This window comes from Alligator mississippiensis, chromosome 11 (genome assembly GCF_030867095.1).
Source record: "Alligator mississippiensis isolate rAllMis1 chromosome 11, rAllMis1, whole genome shotgun sequence".
NCBI lineage: Eukaryota > Metazoa > Chordata > Crocodylia > Alligatoridae > Alligator > Alligator mississippiensis.
The window spans coordinates 26,833,021-26,848,583 of record NC_081834.1 but is presented as its reverse complement, the minus strand read 5'-3'; the positions used below and the strand labels follow the sequence as shown (position 1 = coordinate 26,848,583).

General features: G+C 42.3%; 1 protein-coding gene across 6 annotated transcripts in view; it reads right to left on the bottom strand.

The window, feature by feature from the left end:
* CGNL1 (cingulin like 1) overlaps positions 1 to 15,563 on the bottom strand; it is a 141,945-nt gene that overhangs the window by 73,763 nt on the left and 52,619 nt on the right. For all 6 annotated transcript variants that reach the window (XM_059714727.1, XM_059714729.1, XM_059714730.1 and 3 more), the window contains exons 6-8: positions 14,151 to 14,299; positions 12,356 to 12,491; positions 9,014 to 9,226 (exon numbers count right to left, since the gene is read on the bottom strand). In XM_059714727.1, coding sequence (XP_059570710.1) covers positions 9,014 to 9,226; positions 12,356 to 12,491; positions 14,151 to 14,299 — 498 coding nt within the window. The remainder of the gene's footprint in view (positions 1 to 9,013; positions 9,227 to 12,355; positions 12,492 to 14,150; positions 14,300 to 15,563) is intronic.

Sequence of the window (15,563 nt, the reverse complement as noted above, 5' to 3'; positions counted from 1 at the left end):
GAGTATCAATAAACTTACACTCCCTGCATTTTTACAGGATGTTTAGAAATCTGTTCACTTGTATAGCCTTTGTCAGGCTTTGCCTAATGATTTACCAAGATCAATAAATAAATTCCTACAAAATAACTTTGTTTCCTTCTGATACACTCAATGCAGTTATTCCAATATTAGAATAAATGAATTCTTTACCATCTACCTAAATTGCTGCACTATGTTGCTAGGCCCCGTACTCTACTCTAAAAGTGAGGGGATCTTATTTGACAGTCATCAGAGGAAGACACTGAAATTAGTATTTGTAAAGTACTATTATTATCCTTGGAGAGAAAGGTGATACAAACGAGCAAATGTCGCATTATCAGATCATCAGCTAAAAATGAAAACCAAACAATGAATGGATATTAAAGCCAGTCAAAAAGGTTATTACAGCAAAGAAAGTGAAGAACTTAATGTGAAAACCTTAAATCACACTTCTAAAATATCACTATACTTAGTATACCATTAACTTTGTAACAAAACCAAAATCAAATCCATGAGTATGTGAACACGTGACAAATGTGACAAATAACTGCCTCTGCTCACCCAGTAGATAGCCTTGACTATGTTTCTAAAACTATCTAAAATGGATTCATGTAGAGCTTTAACCATATATGCCAAGGGTGTCAAACTCATCACTCCCCAGGGTCTGAATGAGTACAGCGGGGCCACTCTGTGGGCCAAATTGTGCCTGCAGACTGGCCCCATGCACCAGTAGCAGCTCACCATCAAACCCAGTCTTGTGGTCCATGTGCAGAGCTGGTCAGGCATGTGCTGCATGCAGTGTGCATGTACAGTCTGAAACTCATGGGCAGCACTACAGGCCAGATTTATGACACCTCTGAAATACACCATTAGAGCACAGCTCAGTATCTGACAACCCACTTGACATCTTCAACAGCACAAATTTCTATTGGTATAAGATTCTACAAGTTTTCAGGAAGAAATTCAATTCCTTTTAGGGGTAGGGTACATTATAGGAACAGTATTAAATTTAGTGACCATGAGGCTATGGAGGCAAAAAAGAACTGATCATTTTGTGCACACTGATTCCTATATATTCCTACACATCAAATACTAGTATCCACTCATTTAGTGTGGAAAACATGCAATAGAAAGAACCTTTTTCTGAAATCTTTGACGTAAATCTCCTATATCCTGTCATACACTATAAATCTTTCCACATGATAACAATGCAGATGATACTTAAGAGTTCATCACAGATTTTCTCATATAAAATATAAACTATGTTTTTTTATGAGCTGCTTCTGTGTTCCACTTCAGTTCCAGGGCCAATAAACTATCTCATAAAAGATTATGGGAGTTAAGATACGTAAGTGATCCACTACAGCAGAATCTACCATCCTGCAAAAACAAGTTATAATTTCTCTGTCAAATAGCACAGCTAATCTTAGTGAAAGAGCCCCCTATCTCTTGTTGCTTCACAATCATTAAGAGTAGCAGTATCAGAAGGATAAACATTCTTGTCAGAACCATGATAAACAAATATGTTTTATTAAAAGTATTACAAAAATCACTGGAAGTTAGAAGGAATGAGCAGGAGTCACCTGTAGATAAACTTAATGAATTAAGTTTTACTTTTGAACATCAGATAAAACTAGCTATCAGAAAGACTATGCCATGCAAGTAAAGAATGGCTATTTATAACTATCTCTAAGCCACAGCAACCCAGTTTTAGAGACGTTTCCCAGACTGTGTTATTGTTGTACCAAACAGACTACTCTTTCATTTCCTGTCAGCTGCAATTACAGTTCCATAACTGAAATACCGTAAATTACCATGGAGTACCTTCAAAAGATGGTTCATTGAGGTTAAGCTGTCACTACAATTATTATATAATTAAAAAAAAGATGATTTTAAGTGTTCCAGCTTTCTCTTGTTTATAAAACAACCCCAACTAATTTAGCTTAAGCAGCTCAGTATGAAACAAATATCTCAGGGTAAGCATGCTGCTTCAGATAAAACAGTGACAGGCAAGCAAAGATGGACAACCTCAGCTAGAGGTACTGGACTGTACAAACAAACTGATCTGTTAGATCTTTCAACTAGACTGAACTTAAAAAAATACATATTTTACAAGTTAACAATTAACAACTGTACAATACCTATTTAACACAAAGGTACAAAACCTATGCAACGCTGAGTAAGAGAAGCAGTAAGCAGAGCAGTTGAAATAAGCAACTCAGTAGTGGGTGGCATTTCTCTGAGCTAGTGACTTTGGGTGTCTGATTGGTGCATGCATGAGTTTCCTGTGCATGTTTTCCTGTGATGTGTGTTTTTTTCCCCTCCTCTTCTTCCCCCCTCTAGAATGACTGACAGGGTTTGCTCTGAGTGGGACTGGTTTAGCTAACTGAGAGGTGGAGGTAAGGCTAGGCAGCCTTATAAAACTGCAGGCCCCTGCAGAGGGCAGCAAAGAGAGGGGGAGTTTGTCTGTGAAGGGAGCAAGAGATTCTGTGGGTGTTTGGTGGGCCCAGGTGTGGGTGTTTTACATGTGGGTTCTTGTGGTGCAGTTTTCTTTTTGGGGTTTTTTTTGTTTTTGTTTGGTTGGTTGGTTTTGGTTGCGGGGGGGGGGGGGGGGGGGGGGTTTTCTTTACAGCTTAGGTGTTCTCCATAGAACAAAGAAGGCACAAATGGGGACTAGGTCAACAGTTGTGACTTGTGTGGGATGTGCCTTGTTTGTGTTCCTCCCAGAGGACCAAGACAATTTAATTTATACCAAGGGTCAGCTGGTGTCTTCTGTGAAAGAAAAATTCAAAGGTTGAAAGCATGGGTATCCATGCCACATTACATGAAGAAAAAGAAGATTGCTTGGACAAGAGTTATGAAAGGATGATACTGGAGAGGCCAAAGGGAAATTAGGAGAAGTGGCAGCATGTGACTACTTGAAGAAGGAGGCCCCAGAGTTGAAAAGTAGGCCTGTGCAAAGCAGCTAGTATTTGCTTCCGATTTGGCTGATTTGGAGGTCAGTGATTCAATTTGGTGATTCAAATCACTGTCCTGATTCAATTCGGCCGAATCTGATTTGGAGATTCGGCAGCAGTTGAATCTCCAAATCAACCAGGACTGGCCCATCCACTGCCCCTCTCCCAGCCCAGCAATGGCTGCCCCACCTGCCCCAGCTCATCACTTAGGAGGAAAAAAAGCCCCGGCTCAGCAGGTGCTGCTGGGCGGAGGGTGATCCCCACTGCCCCCCACTGTGTGGGGTGCTCTGCACGAGCCCCTGAGTTACCTCCCCTGCTCCCCCAGCCCCTGCACGGGCCAGCTCCAGCCCTTTAAGGAAAATAAAAACCTGAAGAAACCCCAGGACTCACCACTCCTCCCTGCAGGGGGCGATCCCAGCTGCCCCGCACCACGTGGTGGGCTCTGCACAGGCCCCCGAAGTCCCAAGGCTGCACCAGGTGTGGTGAATCCCGGGGCTCATCTCAGCTTTTTTTTTTTCTTAAAGGGCCAGAGCCCCGGCAGGCAAGGCAGCCATGGGGGGGCTGGGGAAGTGGGGGGGAGGGAGGGGTCAAGGGGGTTTGTGCAGAGCCCCCCATGCAGCGTGGGGCAGTGGGGATCACCCCCCACCCCACCCGGCAGCACCTGGTGAGCACCAGGGCTTTTTTTTAAAGTACCAAGCTGGGGTGGGCTGGCAGGGGTCCCCCCCATGGTCCCCTCCCCCAGCCCCCCTTCCCCCGCCCCTAGTACTTACCAGCTCAGAGTGGCTGCAGCTTCCTGCTGCAATCACCGGGGATGGCCTGAATCATCAAAGCTCTCCGAATCTTTGCTGAAGATTTGGAAAGCTTTCAATCGATTCAGACCTTTAAATTGGTCCTGATTTGATTCAGATTCAGCCACCAAATTGGGTCAAATCTCCTCCGAATCAAATCACCACCTGAAGCTTCACACAACCCTACTGAAGAGGAGCCAACTGAAATCAGCAACTGCTTTTGGCACTCTGCTGTGGAACAGCAGAGGAAAAGGCAGAGGATAGGACATGTGCAGGCATAATGCACATGACCCAGTCATCTAGATGGCTAGAAGTACAGGGATGGGAGCTCTAGGACTACTGCACCAAGAAGGAAAAGAATGGTGGTGGTTAGTGACTCCCTTCTGTGGGGGAAGGAGGTACCAACCTGTCATCCAGATTTGGAGTCCCAGGAGGCGTGCCCAGATTTAGGACATCAGAGAGACTGCCAAACCTCAGCCATCCTTCAGAACTTTATCCTTTCCTGTCTGTCCATATAGGCACCAACCACACTGCCAAGAATGACACTGAGCAGATCAGAGTCAATATGATGCTCTTGCAGGAGAGGTTAAGAAGCTTGAAGTACAAGTGATATTCTCATCAATACTCCCCGTGGAAGACAAGGGCCCAGGCATGGACTACCCTGGAAGTAAACATGTGGCTGAAATGGTGGTGTTGGTGTAAAGACTTTGGATTCTTCAACAATGGGCATCTGTTCTGGGGAGGAGGACTGCTATCAAGAGATGTTGTCCATCTGACCAGAACTGGAAAAAAGCATCTTTGGGCATCATCTGGCTAACGTAGTAAGGAGGCACTTAAGCTAGGTTCCAAGGGGGATGGTGAAAAAAACCCTTCAGCAACAGAGCAAACAATCCAGAGAGCAAAGGACCAAAAGATGTCCTCAACTCTGGGAAAGAGCCAGAGTACCAGATAGCAACAAATGGTGCAAAAGAGAAGTGCATAGGTCGAAAAGCAAAATATGTCTGATGTCTGTATACAGATGTGGGAGGGGTATAGGTTGTAGCTGTGTCAGTCTAAGGACATAGGCAAACGAGGTTCTTTGGGTAAAACTGATATATTTTATTAGATCAACTCAAATGGTTGGAAAAAAATTTCTTAGCAAGCTTTCAGGTTTCAAAACCCTTTGACAGGCTGAGGAAGCATGTGCAGTTGGTGTGTGCTCTTCCTGGATGGAATTAATAGTAAAGCAGCCAAAGGCTGGTATGCATGCAAGAAAGGCAGTCAGTGAAGATGTCAATTGAGGAGTTAGTGAGTGAGACACAGACTGGGAGTAGGGGAAAGGGAATGAATGTAGCTGTAAATAGTGGAGAGGTACCTGGGGACTCAGATGTCAGGCAGGCTGTAGTGTGTAATAAATCCAATGTCTATATTTCGTCCAAGATTTTTTGTATCCAGGAGGTTGATGAAGTGGAGTGCATAGGCTCATCTGTGAAAAGTGTTTTGTAAATTCCCTTTGAAGATTAGAACTGAGTGATTGGAGAGAGTGTGTTTTTTTTTGAGAGAGAAATGTGCCTCCACAGGTAATTGGGTATTCTTGTCTTCAATAGATTTCCAGCATGCATTCATTCTGGTACATAGTTGCGAGAAACCAAACAACAACTGCGCACCAGAATGAACGCACGCTCTGTGTGTGTGTGTACTAGCCAACTGCCTGTCAGCAATGATGGGGGGAGGCAGTGGGGATGGAGCACCACCACCCACCACCCTGTGCCATCGCCACCTCCCACGAGCTGGAGGTGGGGGAGAGGGGAAGAGAGGGAAGCTTGCCCCACTGTTCCCTCCATCCCCCTCGGCCAGCACCCCATGCCATTGCTGCTTCTAGGGAGCAGTGCCGGGGGGGGGCGGGGGAGGGGAGGGGAGCTCCATTTGCTCCGTCCACACCATCATGGTGGTGCTACACCATGCCAGTGCCACCCCCTGTCCAAAACGCTCTTGGAGCACTCTGATTGGTTGTTTCATTCAACATTGTTTGTTTTGGCAGCCAATCACAATCAGACTGTGCATAAAGCATTACATACAGACAGTCAGACTAAGGCTTTTATTATATTAGGGGGGTGTGTGTGTGTAGTGGAATTTCATTTTAATCATGGATTTGGGAGGGTTTTAATCAGAGAATTTGCTATTTTTAAACAGAGAAAACTAGGATCCCTGATGACTTAGGCATAATATGCTTCTACAGACCCTAGATAATGCAAAAATTACATAAAACTATTCCTGAGTTATCTGTTGCGCTCATGAGGATAAATGTCACATATATAAAGTGCTGAATGCAAATATATTCAGTATATTGCAGTGTGTATTCATCAAATTCATTTTATAATCTTACAATCTCTTAGTTGTACTGTTATTTCCAGAGAGGTCCTATTGAAAACTGATTATTTGCATTCATGAAGGATTCTGATCTATTTATGTTTGAGGAAACTGTGTTCCTGTCTAGATCTTCACACATCCTTCATTGTATGCAGCCCACTGTATTCTCCTCCTTGTCAAAAAGCTCTCAGCTTTCAATCTGCAATCCCTTGATCAAAGTCTTAACAGAACACTTAAGCATTGCACCATAAGTGCGTTTCAGTTTAAAGTCAGAGCAATAGCCCTACCTCAATTTCTTGACAGGGGTTGGGGCCAGATTTGGCTAAACCAGCAGCAGGGGATGTCATACTTAGAACACCAACAGGCGTGCAAGAAGACAGTCATTGCCTTTGTTTCTTCATCAGCCGATCTTTAAATAGGTACTGGTGTTCCGTTTCAACCTCTGAATGTTGAATAATGTGTTCATAAAGTGCATTTGATGGGACCTCCACAAGAGGAAGAGGAATAGCTTATTGGGTCACTGTTTACATCTATTTTTCTTCCCACATAACCTTCCCATGGTTTTTCCTGTTGTCTTCCTGCACCTACTGCTATTTCTTCTACTTTTGAGTTGTCCAATGTCTTTTTATTGGATTAGGTTGGACCTTTTTCACATTTAATTTAGGAAGCTACTTCTGTGGATTTTCCTCATTCCTCAGAAGCTTTGTGAAATTTGTCTCGGGAATGGGAGTGGGTATTGTGATCCTTAGTTATTACTGGAGATCCTTAGTTACTACTGGTTTGTCTTTCCTCCCTAGTGCAGGGGAGGTGGATCTGATGATCTTGCGAGGTCCCTTCCAGCCCTTACAACCTATGAAACTCTACTCAGCACCCGTTAAGCCTCATCTAGAGTACTGTGTGCAGTTTGAGGCTCCACATTTGAAAAAGAATGGGGAGAAGTTAAAGAGGGCCCAGATGTGGGTGACAGAAATGATAAAGGGCTTGGGAGGCAAGTTATATAAGGACAGATTGAAGGAGTTAGGTATACTTAGCTTGCAGAAAAGGTGCTTAATAAGAAATATGATAGCAGTCTTCAAATATTTGAAGGGCTGCCATAAAGAAGATGGAAAACACCTTTTCTCTGTTGCTGCAGTGACTGGGACACAGACCAATGACTTGAAGTTGCAGCAAAATAGGTTTACAACAGTGAGGCAGACACCTAGGAGAAGTTGCGGACTCTGCATCACTGGAGATGTTCAAGAGGTTGGAAAGCCACTGGTCAGGGGTGATCTAGGCATAGTTATGCCTATGTTCTTCTAGAGGTATTTCCCATGATTCTATGCTTTTCTGGTTACCACTTGGGGCTGTGATGCTAAAATGCATAACAACATGCACAAAATCACATGGCATTGATTGACATGGTATATTGATGCCAAAATGAACATGGGCCGACAGTGTGGGGACACGGTCAGGAAGGTCAACCATACCTTGTTATGCATCCACAGATGCATCTCAAGCAGGTCCAAGGAGGTGATCCTCCCCCTCTATGCGGCACTGGTCAGGCCGCAGTTGGAGTACTGTGTCCAGTTCTGGGCGCCGCACTTCAGGAGAGAGGTGGACAGCATTGAGAGGGTCCAGAGGAGGGCCACCCACATGATCAGGGGTCAGCAGAGCAGGCCCTACGAGGAGAGGCTAAGGGACCTGAACCTATTCAGCCTCCACAAGAGAAGGCTGAGGGGGAATCTAGTGGCCTGTTACAAACTAGTCAGAGAGGACCAGCAGGCATTGGGGGAATCCCTGTTCCCCCGAGCACTACCAGGAAATAACAGTCACAAGCTGGCAGAGGGTAGATTCAGACTAGACATCAGGAGGCGCTACTTCACAGTCAGAGCGGCTAGGATCTGGAACCAACTTCCAAGCGAAGTGGTGCTGGCTCCTATCCTGGGGGTCTTTAAGAGGAGGTTAGACGAACACCTTGCTGGGTGACCCCAGTACTTTTTCCTGCCATGGCAGGGGATCGGACTTGATGATCTGCTCAGGTCCCTTCTGACCCTACCTACTCTGAAACTGACAACGGATCCTTAAAATAAGAGCTACCCTCCTAAAAGAGTGATGCAGAACTTGAAGTGTCCCCACACCTCCCTCCTGCTAAAAGTGTCAGGTTTTTTTAAGTCTTCCTCAGAGGCACTGGGTGTTGACTGAAGCCAAGGCTGAGGATTTTGACTGAGATTGTGCCAATGTTCCTACTGGGACTTAAACCTGGAGGTTCCTGGCCAGAGGGATCTGTTCCTCCACTCAGGGTCAAACCAACTGCCATATTTGGATTCAGGAAAAAAATTTACCCCGTGGCCAAACTGGTGTGGATAGTGAGGGTTTTTGCCATCCTCTTTCTGGGATCTCCTGAATGTATATTAACAACATTTATAGCAGGTTATTGGTTGCCATGGTCCCCCTGCTTTACTTGTGACAGGTTAGTGTGTTATATATCTTGTGCGGTATCAAGGTTGACTGTATAGTTTTGCTATGAAATTAGACAATGGATTTGTATAGGATGGGCTGGACAAGGATAATCCTGCCTCAGGCAAGGGGTTGGACTAGCTGACCTATGGAGGTCCCTTCCAGCCCTACTTCTCTATGATTCTATGATTTTCTATACAAGAAATTTCCTCCCACATTTAACATTAAATTCCAAGTCTGATAAGTAGCAAAAGAGGAACCAAGGATGCAACCCTCTAATCTGCATCATGATACACCTGACAATCTTCTTGGGGTATTCAGTCCTTCGGACATGCCTACAAGCCATTTCAGCAAAGGGCCCTCAAGGTTCTACTGCCCTACCCTCCTTTCATAAGCCTACAGCCAAGCAAAATTAAACAGATTGTATATGATTATTTAAAACGCATCCTTCACCATTCAGCTTACCTTTCTTGCTTCCTCCAGAATCTGTCTTAGATCCTGCAGATCTCTATCATGCTGTTCTTTAAGTTTATCAATTTCCAGGTCATGGCTAGACACTTCTTCCTTTAGTGCTCCCTTTAAAGCAGTCAACTCCCGCTCTCTCTTCCTCAATATTTCTTCCTGTTGTTCTTTTGCCATCAGCGTTTCTTGCAGATCCTGCTTCATTTGCATCAACTCCTAAACATGATTGAGATGAAACAAAATTAAAATGCCTGTATTATAGCTAGCTAAAATTAGTGAGAACTAAGGAACCTTTAAGCATATTCTGTTCAACTATGGCATTTTGGTAGATACTATAAAAATGCAACCAGCCTCCTCATTCAGCAGAATCATCTCACTGGCTCTGTTGCTGCTCTTTTACAACTTGGTATTGATCCCTCCAGAGCCTAGTGATTCCCCTCCACTTCTTGCTGACAGCTGGGTGTCAAACTCCCAACCTCTTTCCTACTTCTAAGGGTGGTTTTTGTACTTTTACAAATTTTTGTTACTATCACCTCCAAAAGTCATCATTTTCATTCATCAGTCACTCTACTTGTCAATTTAAGGTGTGATACTAAAATCAGTGTGCTTTGTTGTCTGTCCTACTACTATTAGATTTTCTTTTCAATCTTGTTTTAAAATAGAATGGTTGAATATTTAAAGTTTTACTTAATTTCTGGATATTCTATGGAGTGGCTATAGCTGTGGACAAATCATTTTCATAGCCTCTTCATTCCATTTTGTATGCTTGTCTTAGTTCTCTGTTCTCTAAAATACTTATCTGCTTCATAGGAATGTTGTAAGGATTAATTAACATTTGTAAATGTGCCATCATTAATTCACTACAGGACTAAGCTTGGGACTCAAACTATAGGTTTCTCTGAGTTCTTTTCTATCAATATGAAACTAGCTTGCTGTTGCAAAAGTCAGGAAATAAAGCCACAAGGCAGGTAACTAGCCTGAAAGATCACTTTGTTGTCTATTACAAAACAGCTTGAGTATTTCACATTTAAATCAAAATAATGCTATCCTTAATTCCCAAAAGTTTTAATCAAGCCATTCATTGCTCAATCTTTTCTGGCAGATTTGCTGTGAGGATTCTTAAAACTGCAACAAAAAAAACTTTACAAGAAAGGCACTCTGTTTCTTGGTCTGCTGTATTTTAAATGGTGAATTTTAATATCCCACAAAAGGAGCCTTGACCACAAGCTGAAAGAACCATACTTTCACAAACCTAGAACAGTGTATGTCTTAAGAATCATAGAAATGTAGGACAGAAAGGCACCTCAGGAGGTCATCTGGTCTGAGGCAGAATCCATTACATTTAAACTATCCCTGAAGATGTTTTTCTAGCTTGCTCTAAAAATCTCCAACACAGAATTCCACCTCACTCCCTAGGAAACCTTTTCCAGTGCCTAAGTATATTCATAGGCCCAATCACCATGTATTTATGATGCGGTTAAGGTGTTAATCATGTGATAAACTATAACATGTCATATGTTCAACCAGTTTATCATATCATAAAATGCCAAACCAACCACAGATGTTTCACATTTATGGCTTTTGGCAGACAGTAATTTAAACATGTGATGGAACTGTGCATCATGCAGCACAAACTAGCTTTAAATGCCCCAGCATTGGGGAGGCCCATGGGGTGCAAACCAGGGCTTGAAATTTGGCAGCATGCAAGGAGCACTTCTGCTGCCTCCACAATGGGGCACTTAAAGCTGGGCCATGCAACCCAATGCATGATCCCTTTGCACGTTTAAATTAACATCTCCCAGAGGCCATAGTTATACACTTTCAGTTAAAATGTTTTTTCAAATATCTATCCTAAATCTTCCTTGGCACAAATTAAGCTGATTACTTCTTGTCCTAACCCCCATAGACACAAGTGATCACTGTCCTCCAACCATTTATGTAATGGAAAACTATTTCATCACAACTCAGACTTCTCTTTTCTATTCTAATCATTCAAAATCTTTCAAATTTCTCTGTATCTTTCTACTTCTTAAGTGTAGTATTCTGTATTTCTCTCGACAAAGTTTATTTTTATTCATTCAGGACCATTTCTGCAATTTTTCAATATCATTTTAAAAATCTGATCAACTGATCCTGTTCTTTAAAATGTCTGCAATCCCTTCCAGGTGGTGCCCTCTGTTTGAGAACAAACTATTGGTAACATCTCTTTGAGTATGTTTTTCAAGGAGAGCACCCACCTCATAGTGATATTGTTTATACCATATTTTCCTAGTTTGTTTACAAGAATTTTGTGTGCAACAGTATCAAAAGCTTACTAAAGTCAGGCTACTTTCTCTTTATCCACTAGGCTACACCCCCCCTTACCTACTTGGTTTTGTTAAGAACAAACCTGACTGGCTGGTTTTAAACTCATAATTTGTTTTAGTATCTTTTCAGGTGTTCAAGTTAAGTTGACTGGTCTTTCACCTGTCTTTTCACACTATTTTTTTAAGATAGGTACTATCATCTGCTCTCCATGAGTTCACAAAGACAATCACTAACAGTTCATAAATGGTTTCAGCCAGTTCCTTAAAAAGGACTCCAGGGAGAAATTCACAAGTTTTTGAAAATGTGACTATACCCAACACCAAATATCTTTTAATCTATTTTCCCTAATCCTCCCTATACTCTTGTTCCTTTGTTAAAATTATTGTTATTATCTTGTCACAATTAACTTTTTTTGTAAAGACTGAAGCAAAAGAAGACTTTGAATATTTCAGCCTTATATATGGTGTCATATATGCTCTTGTTCCCCCCCCATTAAGAAATTGACTTGTACTTTTCTATAACTTTCTCTTACTTCAAATGTATGTATATAACCTTTTATTTTATTACGTCTCTTGCTAGTTGCGTGTCATTTTGCATCCTAGCCTTTCTAATTTTATCCCTACATTGTTGTGCTGCTCTTTGTACTCCCCTTTAACCATATGCGCTTGCTTCCACTCTCTGTAGGTATTAATAACCTGACTGACAAAAAAATAAATCCTAAGACAACCATATGGAATATTACTATATTTTTCATTCTTCCTCCACATTGGGATAATTTGTTGTCGTACCTTTAGCATTCCCTCTTTTCATAATCGTTGAACTCCTGAACTCCTTTTTCCCTTAGGATTTCTTTCCAAAAGAGTTTACCTATCTTATCCCAGAGTTCTACACATCAAATGGAGAAACTAATATCAACTACTAGGCAATATTTAACATTAAATACCTGCAAGTTTCTACAACCCCCATTTAATTAAATGTGTGCAAGGGTGTTCACAACTTGTTCATATAAACTATTCTTGAAATACTTTTATCACTAACCTCAATCAGAACCTCTTTCTCCTCATCATCAGCATGTTTTGCATTATCCAGTTCATCATGCATTTCAGAGAGTTGGTCTTGGAGGTCCCTGATTTCCGTCTGGTGTTGTTCCCGTTCCATCTTCACTTGAAAGAGTCTCATTGGGGGAAAAGTTACATTTTAGATTTATAACAGTGTAAAATTATTTTCCAAATATCATAAAGCTCAGAGAATTTGCAACTGCTCTCCCAGAATATATATGACAAAATGAGGAAATAACAGGAGAAGCTGTAAAGGAGATACACTGGTATTCTCCTTAAGAAAGGAAAAGATTGTAGAAATGGGATAAACACACCTAGATAGAATACTAAGCTCATTTTAGACCAAACGTTTTTCACTGAGGATGTTTTTGCCTAAAGAAGCCATGAACATCTGTATTTTGAAGAGCCACACATACAATGTGACCATGTAGTATTATATACAACTCACATTAAGACAAATATTAAAATTAAGAAGAAGAGGCAAGGATTTTTGTGGGCGATATCTTTTATTGGGCCAACTGAATAGTTGGGAGGGATACAGACAAGCTTTAGGTTATGAAGTACCTGCACCTGAGACATGAGAAAGGATGCTTCATACTCAAAAGCTTGTCTATATCCCTTCCCACTTTAGAGTTGGTTCAATAAAAGATAAATCACTCAAAAAATCCTTGCCTCTTGTGTATTTTCCTGGATCATTGTGGCTACAAAAATCAGCCCAACGCTGCCACAAAACTACAAGTCCCAGGACACAAACATTCATTTCTAGCAGTGAACTTCCCTGAGAAATATCCACCACTAAAATTTTTTCTGGGAGATGTGACATATAGGCATTCAGCCTGAAGCTGCTCCCTCTCCCCTGCTCTCCATGACTTCACCAGACTACAGTGATCCCAATGTTGGGAAGGTGTCAGAAGCAGTGGCTGTTCCACTCCTGCCAGTCATCAAGGAGTAGAGTAGTGGGGAAACTCCCCACACCTCCTCCAGACTGGAGTCTGGGGAACAGGCAGGGAGCAGTTTTCTGCATTCTGCACTCCACTCCTAATCTCTGGGGGCAGAGCAGAGGGAGCCGCAGGGCAAAAGACCTAGCCTATTCCCCTAATTGGGCAGTCCCCAGTTTGGGGAAGAGGCAGGGAGCAATAAGATACCAGTCTGGAGAGTGGATAGGAAGTATCAGCAACCCAGAAGTGAGCAGCAGCTGCCCCCTATGCCTTCTCCAGACCAGGGTGATCCCACTCTGGGGAAGGCACAAGGAAGCCTTTCCCCACAGCTTGACAACTTCCAGACTGGGAAGAGGTGAGCAGCAGCCAGAGTCACCTGTCTCAAGAAGGTGCAGAAAGCATTTTCCTGCTGTCCAACTACTCCCAGTCCCCAGTGGAAGAAAAGGGCATGAGTGTTTGTTCTCCCTCAGGAGATATCCTCACTGTTGAAAGAGGCAGACACTTCTTCCACAGGAGGCATTTCACCTGTGGGAAAAACTTGATGAATACCTCTACATTTGTGTTTTCTATCAGGAGAGCAGCAATTCCTCTGGTAGAAATGTAGCACCTGCATGTGGCCTTAGTTTCACCTCAAGTATTCTCATATGTTCAGTTTTGAGGTGGTAGTTTAAACACGTCAGATAATAACAGAAGCTTGATATGGTGCTTGGGACTATATTAACTTTACTGCCTTCTAAATACCAAACCAGGTATGGATTAAATATAGTCTACGTTATTTAAAAAAAAAAAAAAAAGAAAGAAATTCCAACAAAGACAGACTTTCTACAAGAAACTCACTCTTCGAGGTTGTCCCGGAGTTCCACCTCACTTTCCTTTAGTTGCTGTCTTAAGGCATCTTTTTCTTGAATATTTTCAAGAAGTTGCAACTGAAGGTCATTCAGGGTTGCTCTCGTAGCATCTCTTTCTTCTTTTGTATTTTGCTGATTCTAAATTGTACATGAAAAAAGTGTTAAGCAGAGATAATTTGATAACAGAATAAAATGAGTGGCCCTAATCTTAGAAGGGTACGAAGAGTCCCTTGCCACTTCATTTTTTTCAGTTACACAATTCAAATACCTACATGATGAGATCTTGTGGAAGAAAAAAAATACGCTTACTTAGAAATCTGGAAGATACTGGAATTTGCCTCCAAATCACATTTGAGAAACTTGTTTGATTCTGAAGGAAAGTGCAAGTTCTATGACCTAACAGGTAAGAATATATTTGGAATTAATTTGAAATCTAAAAAGAGAAATGTGTAGTGAGCCTTGTATTATGCAAAATGCTGAGGAAAAGGAAGGGGTGAATACATTACATATAAAGATGAAGTAACTCTGAAATTTAACATTGATTATGAAATGTAAAGGAGCTGCTGGAGCCTGAAAGGAAAGAACTCAAGACTCCTCTGTGGACACTGACTTGGGTTAAGGGGGTCCAACATACATGTAAAGACCAATATTTACCTTCTATCACTGTAGACAGAAGATAAATACTGCTCTTCCATATATGCTAAAGGAAAATCATCCCTTTCAATGTTGAATTTGTTACTTGATAAACTATGGCTTTTGCCTTGTGTGAGAAATCTAGAATGGGAAGACTTGTATAATGGAGACAGAATGCCTGAGATTGACTATCACAGATTGAAAGTGGCCTATAATTGATTACAGCTAGAAAACAGGTAATCAGCTGAAAAGGCAGGGTAGGAGGTGCACATTACAGACTGCCAGTATCAACCAACTGAATCAGAGATGCATAAGAGCAACAGAGCCTTCAAATGTAACAATTCCCTTTATTAGATGCTAAAGCAGATTACAACCAAATTGTTTCTATTGCCTCTAATGCATTTTCAATACAGTATAACCTCATAAATCTGGATGCTAAAAGTCCGGAATTATAAAAAATCTGGAACTTCCTCCGCCACTCCGGGACCAGCCGCCACTCCCCACTGGCCTCCCGGATGCGGAGGGGGAAGCTTGCACGCAGCGGCTGCTGCCGCCATTCACCACCCTGTGCCACCGCTCCATGTACAGCTGCTGCTCCAGAGCTAGCTACCACTATCCCTGCCTCCCTCCCCCCACACCTGCTTTGCGACCAGCCACCACACCGGTTTCAAAAATCTGGCATTTTCAAATTTCCACCAAGTGCTGAGTTCCAAGCAAGCATGCCAGAATTATGAGGCTGTACTGTACTTTATTTTGAGTTCCATATTGA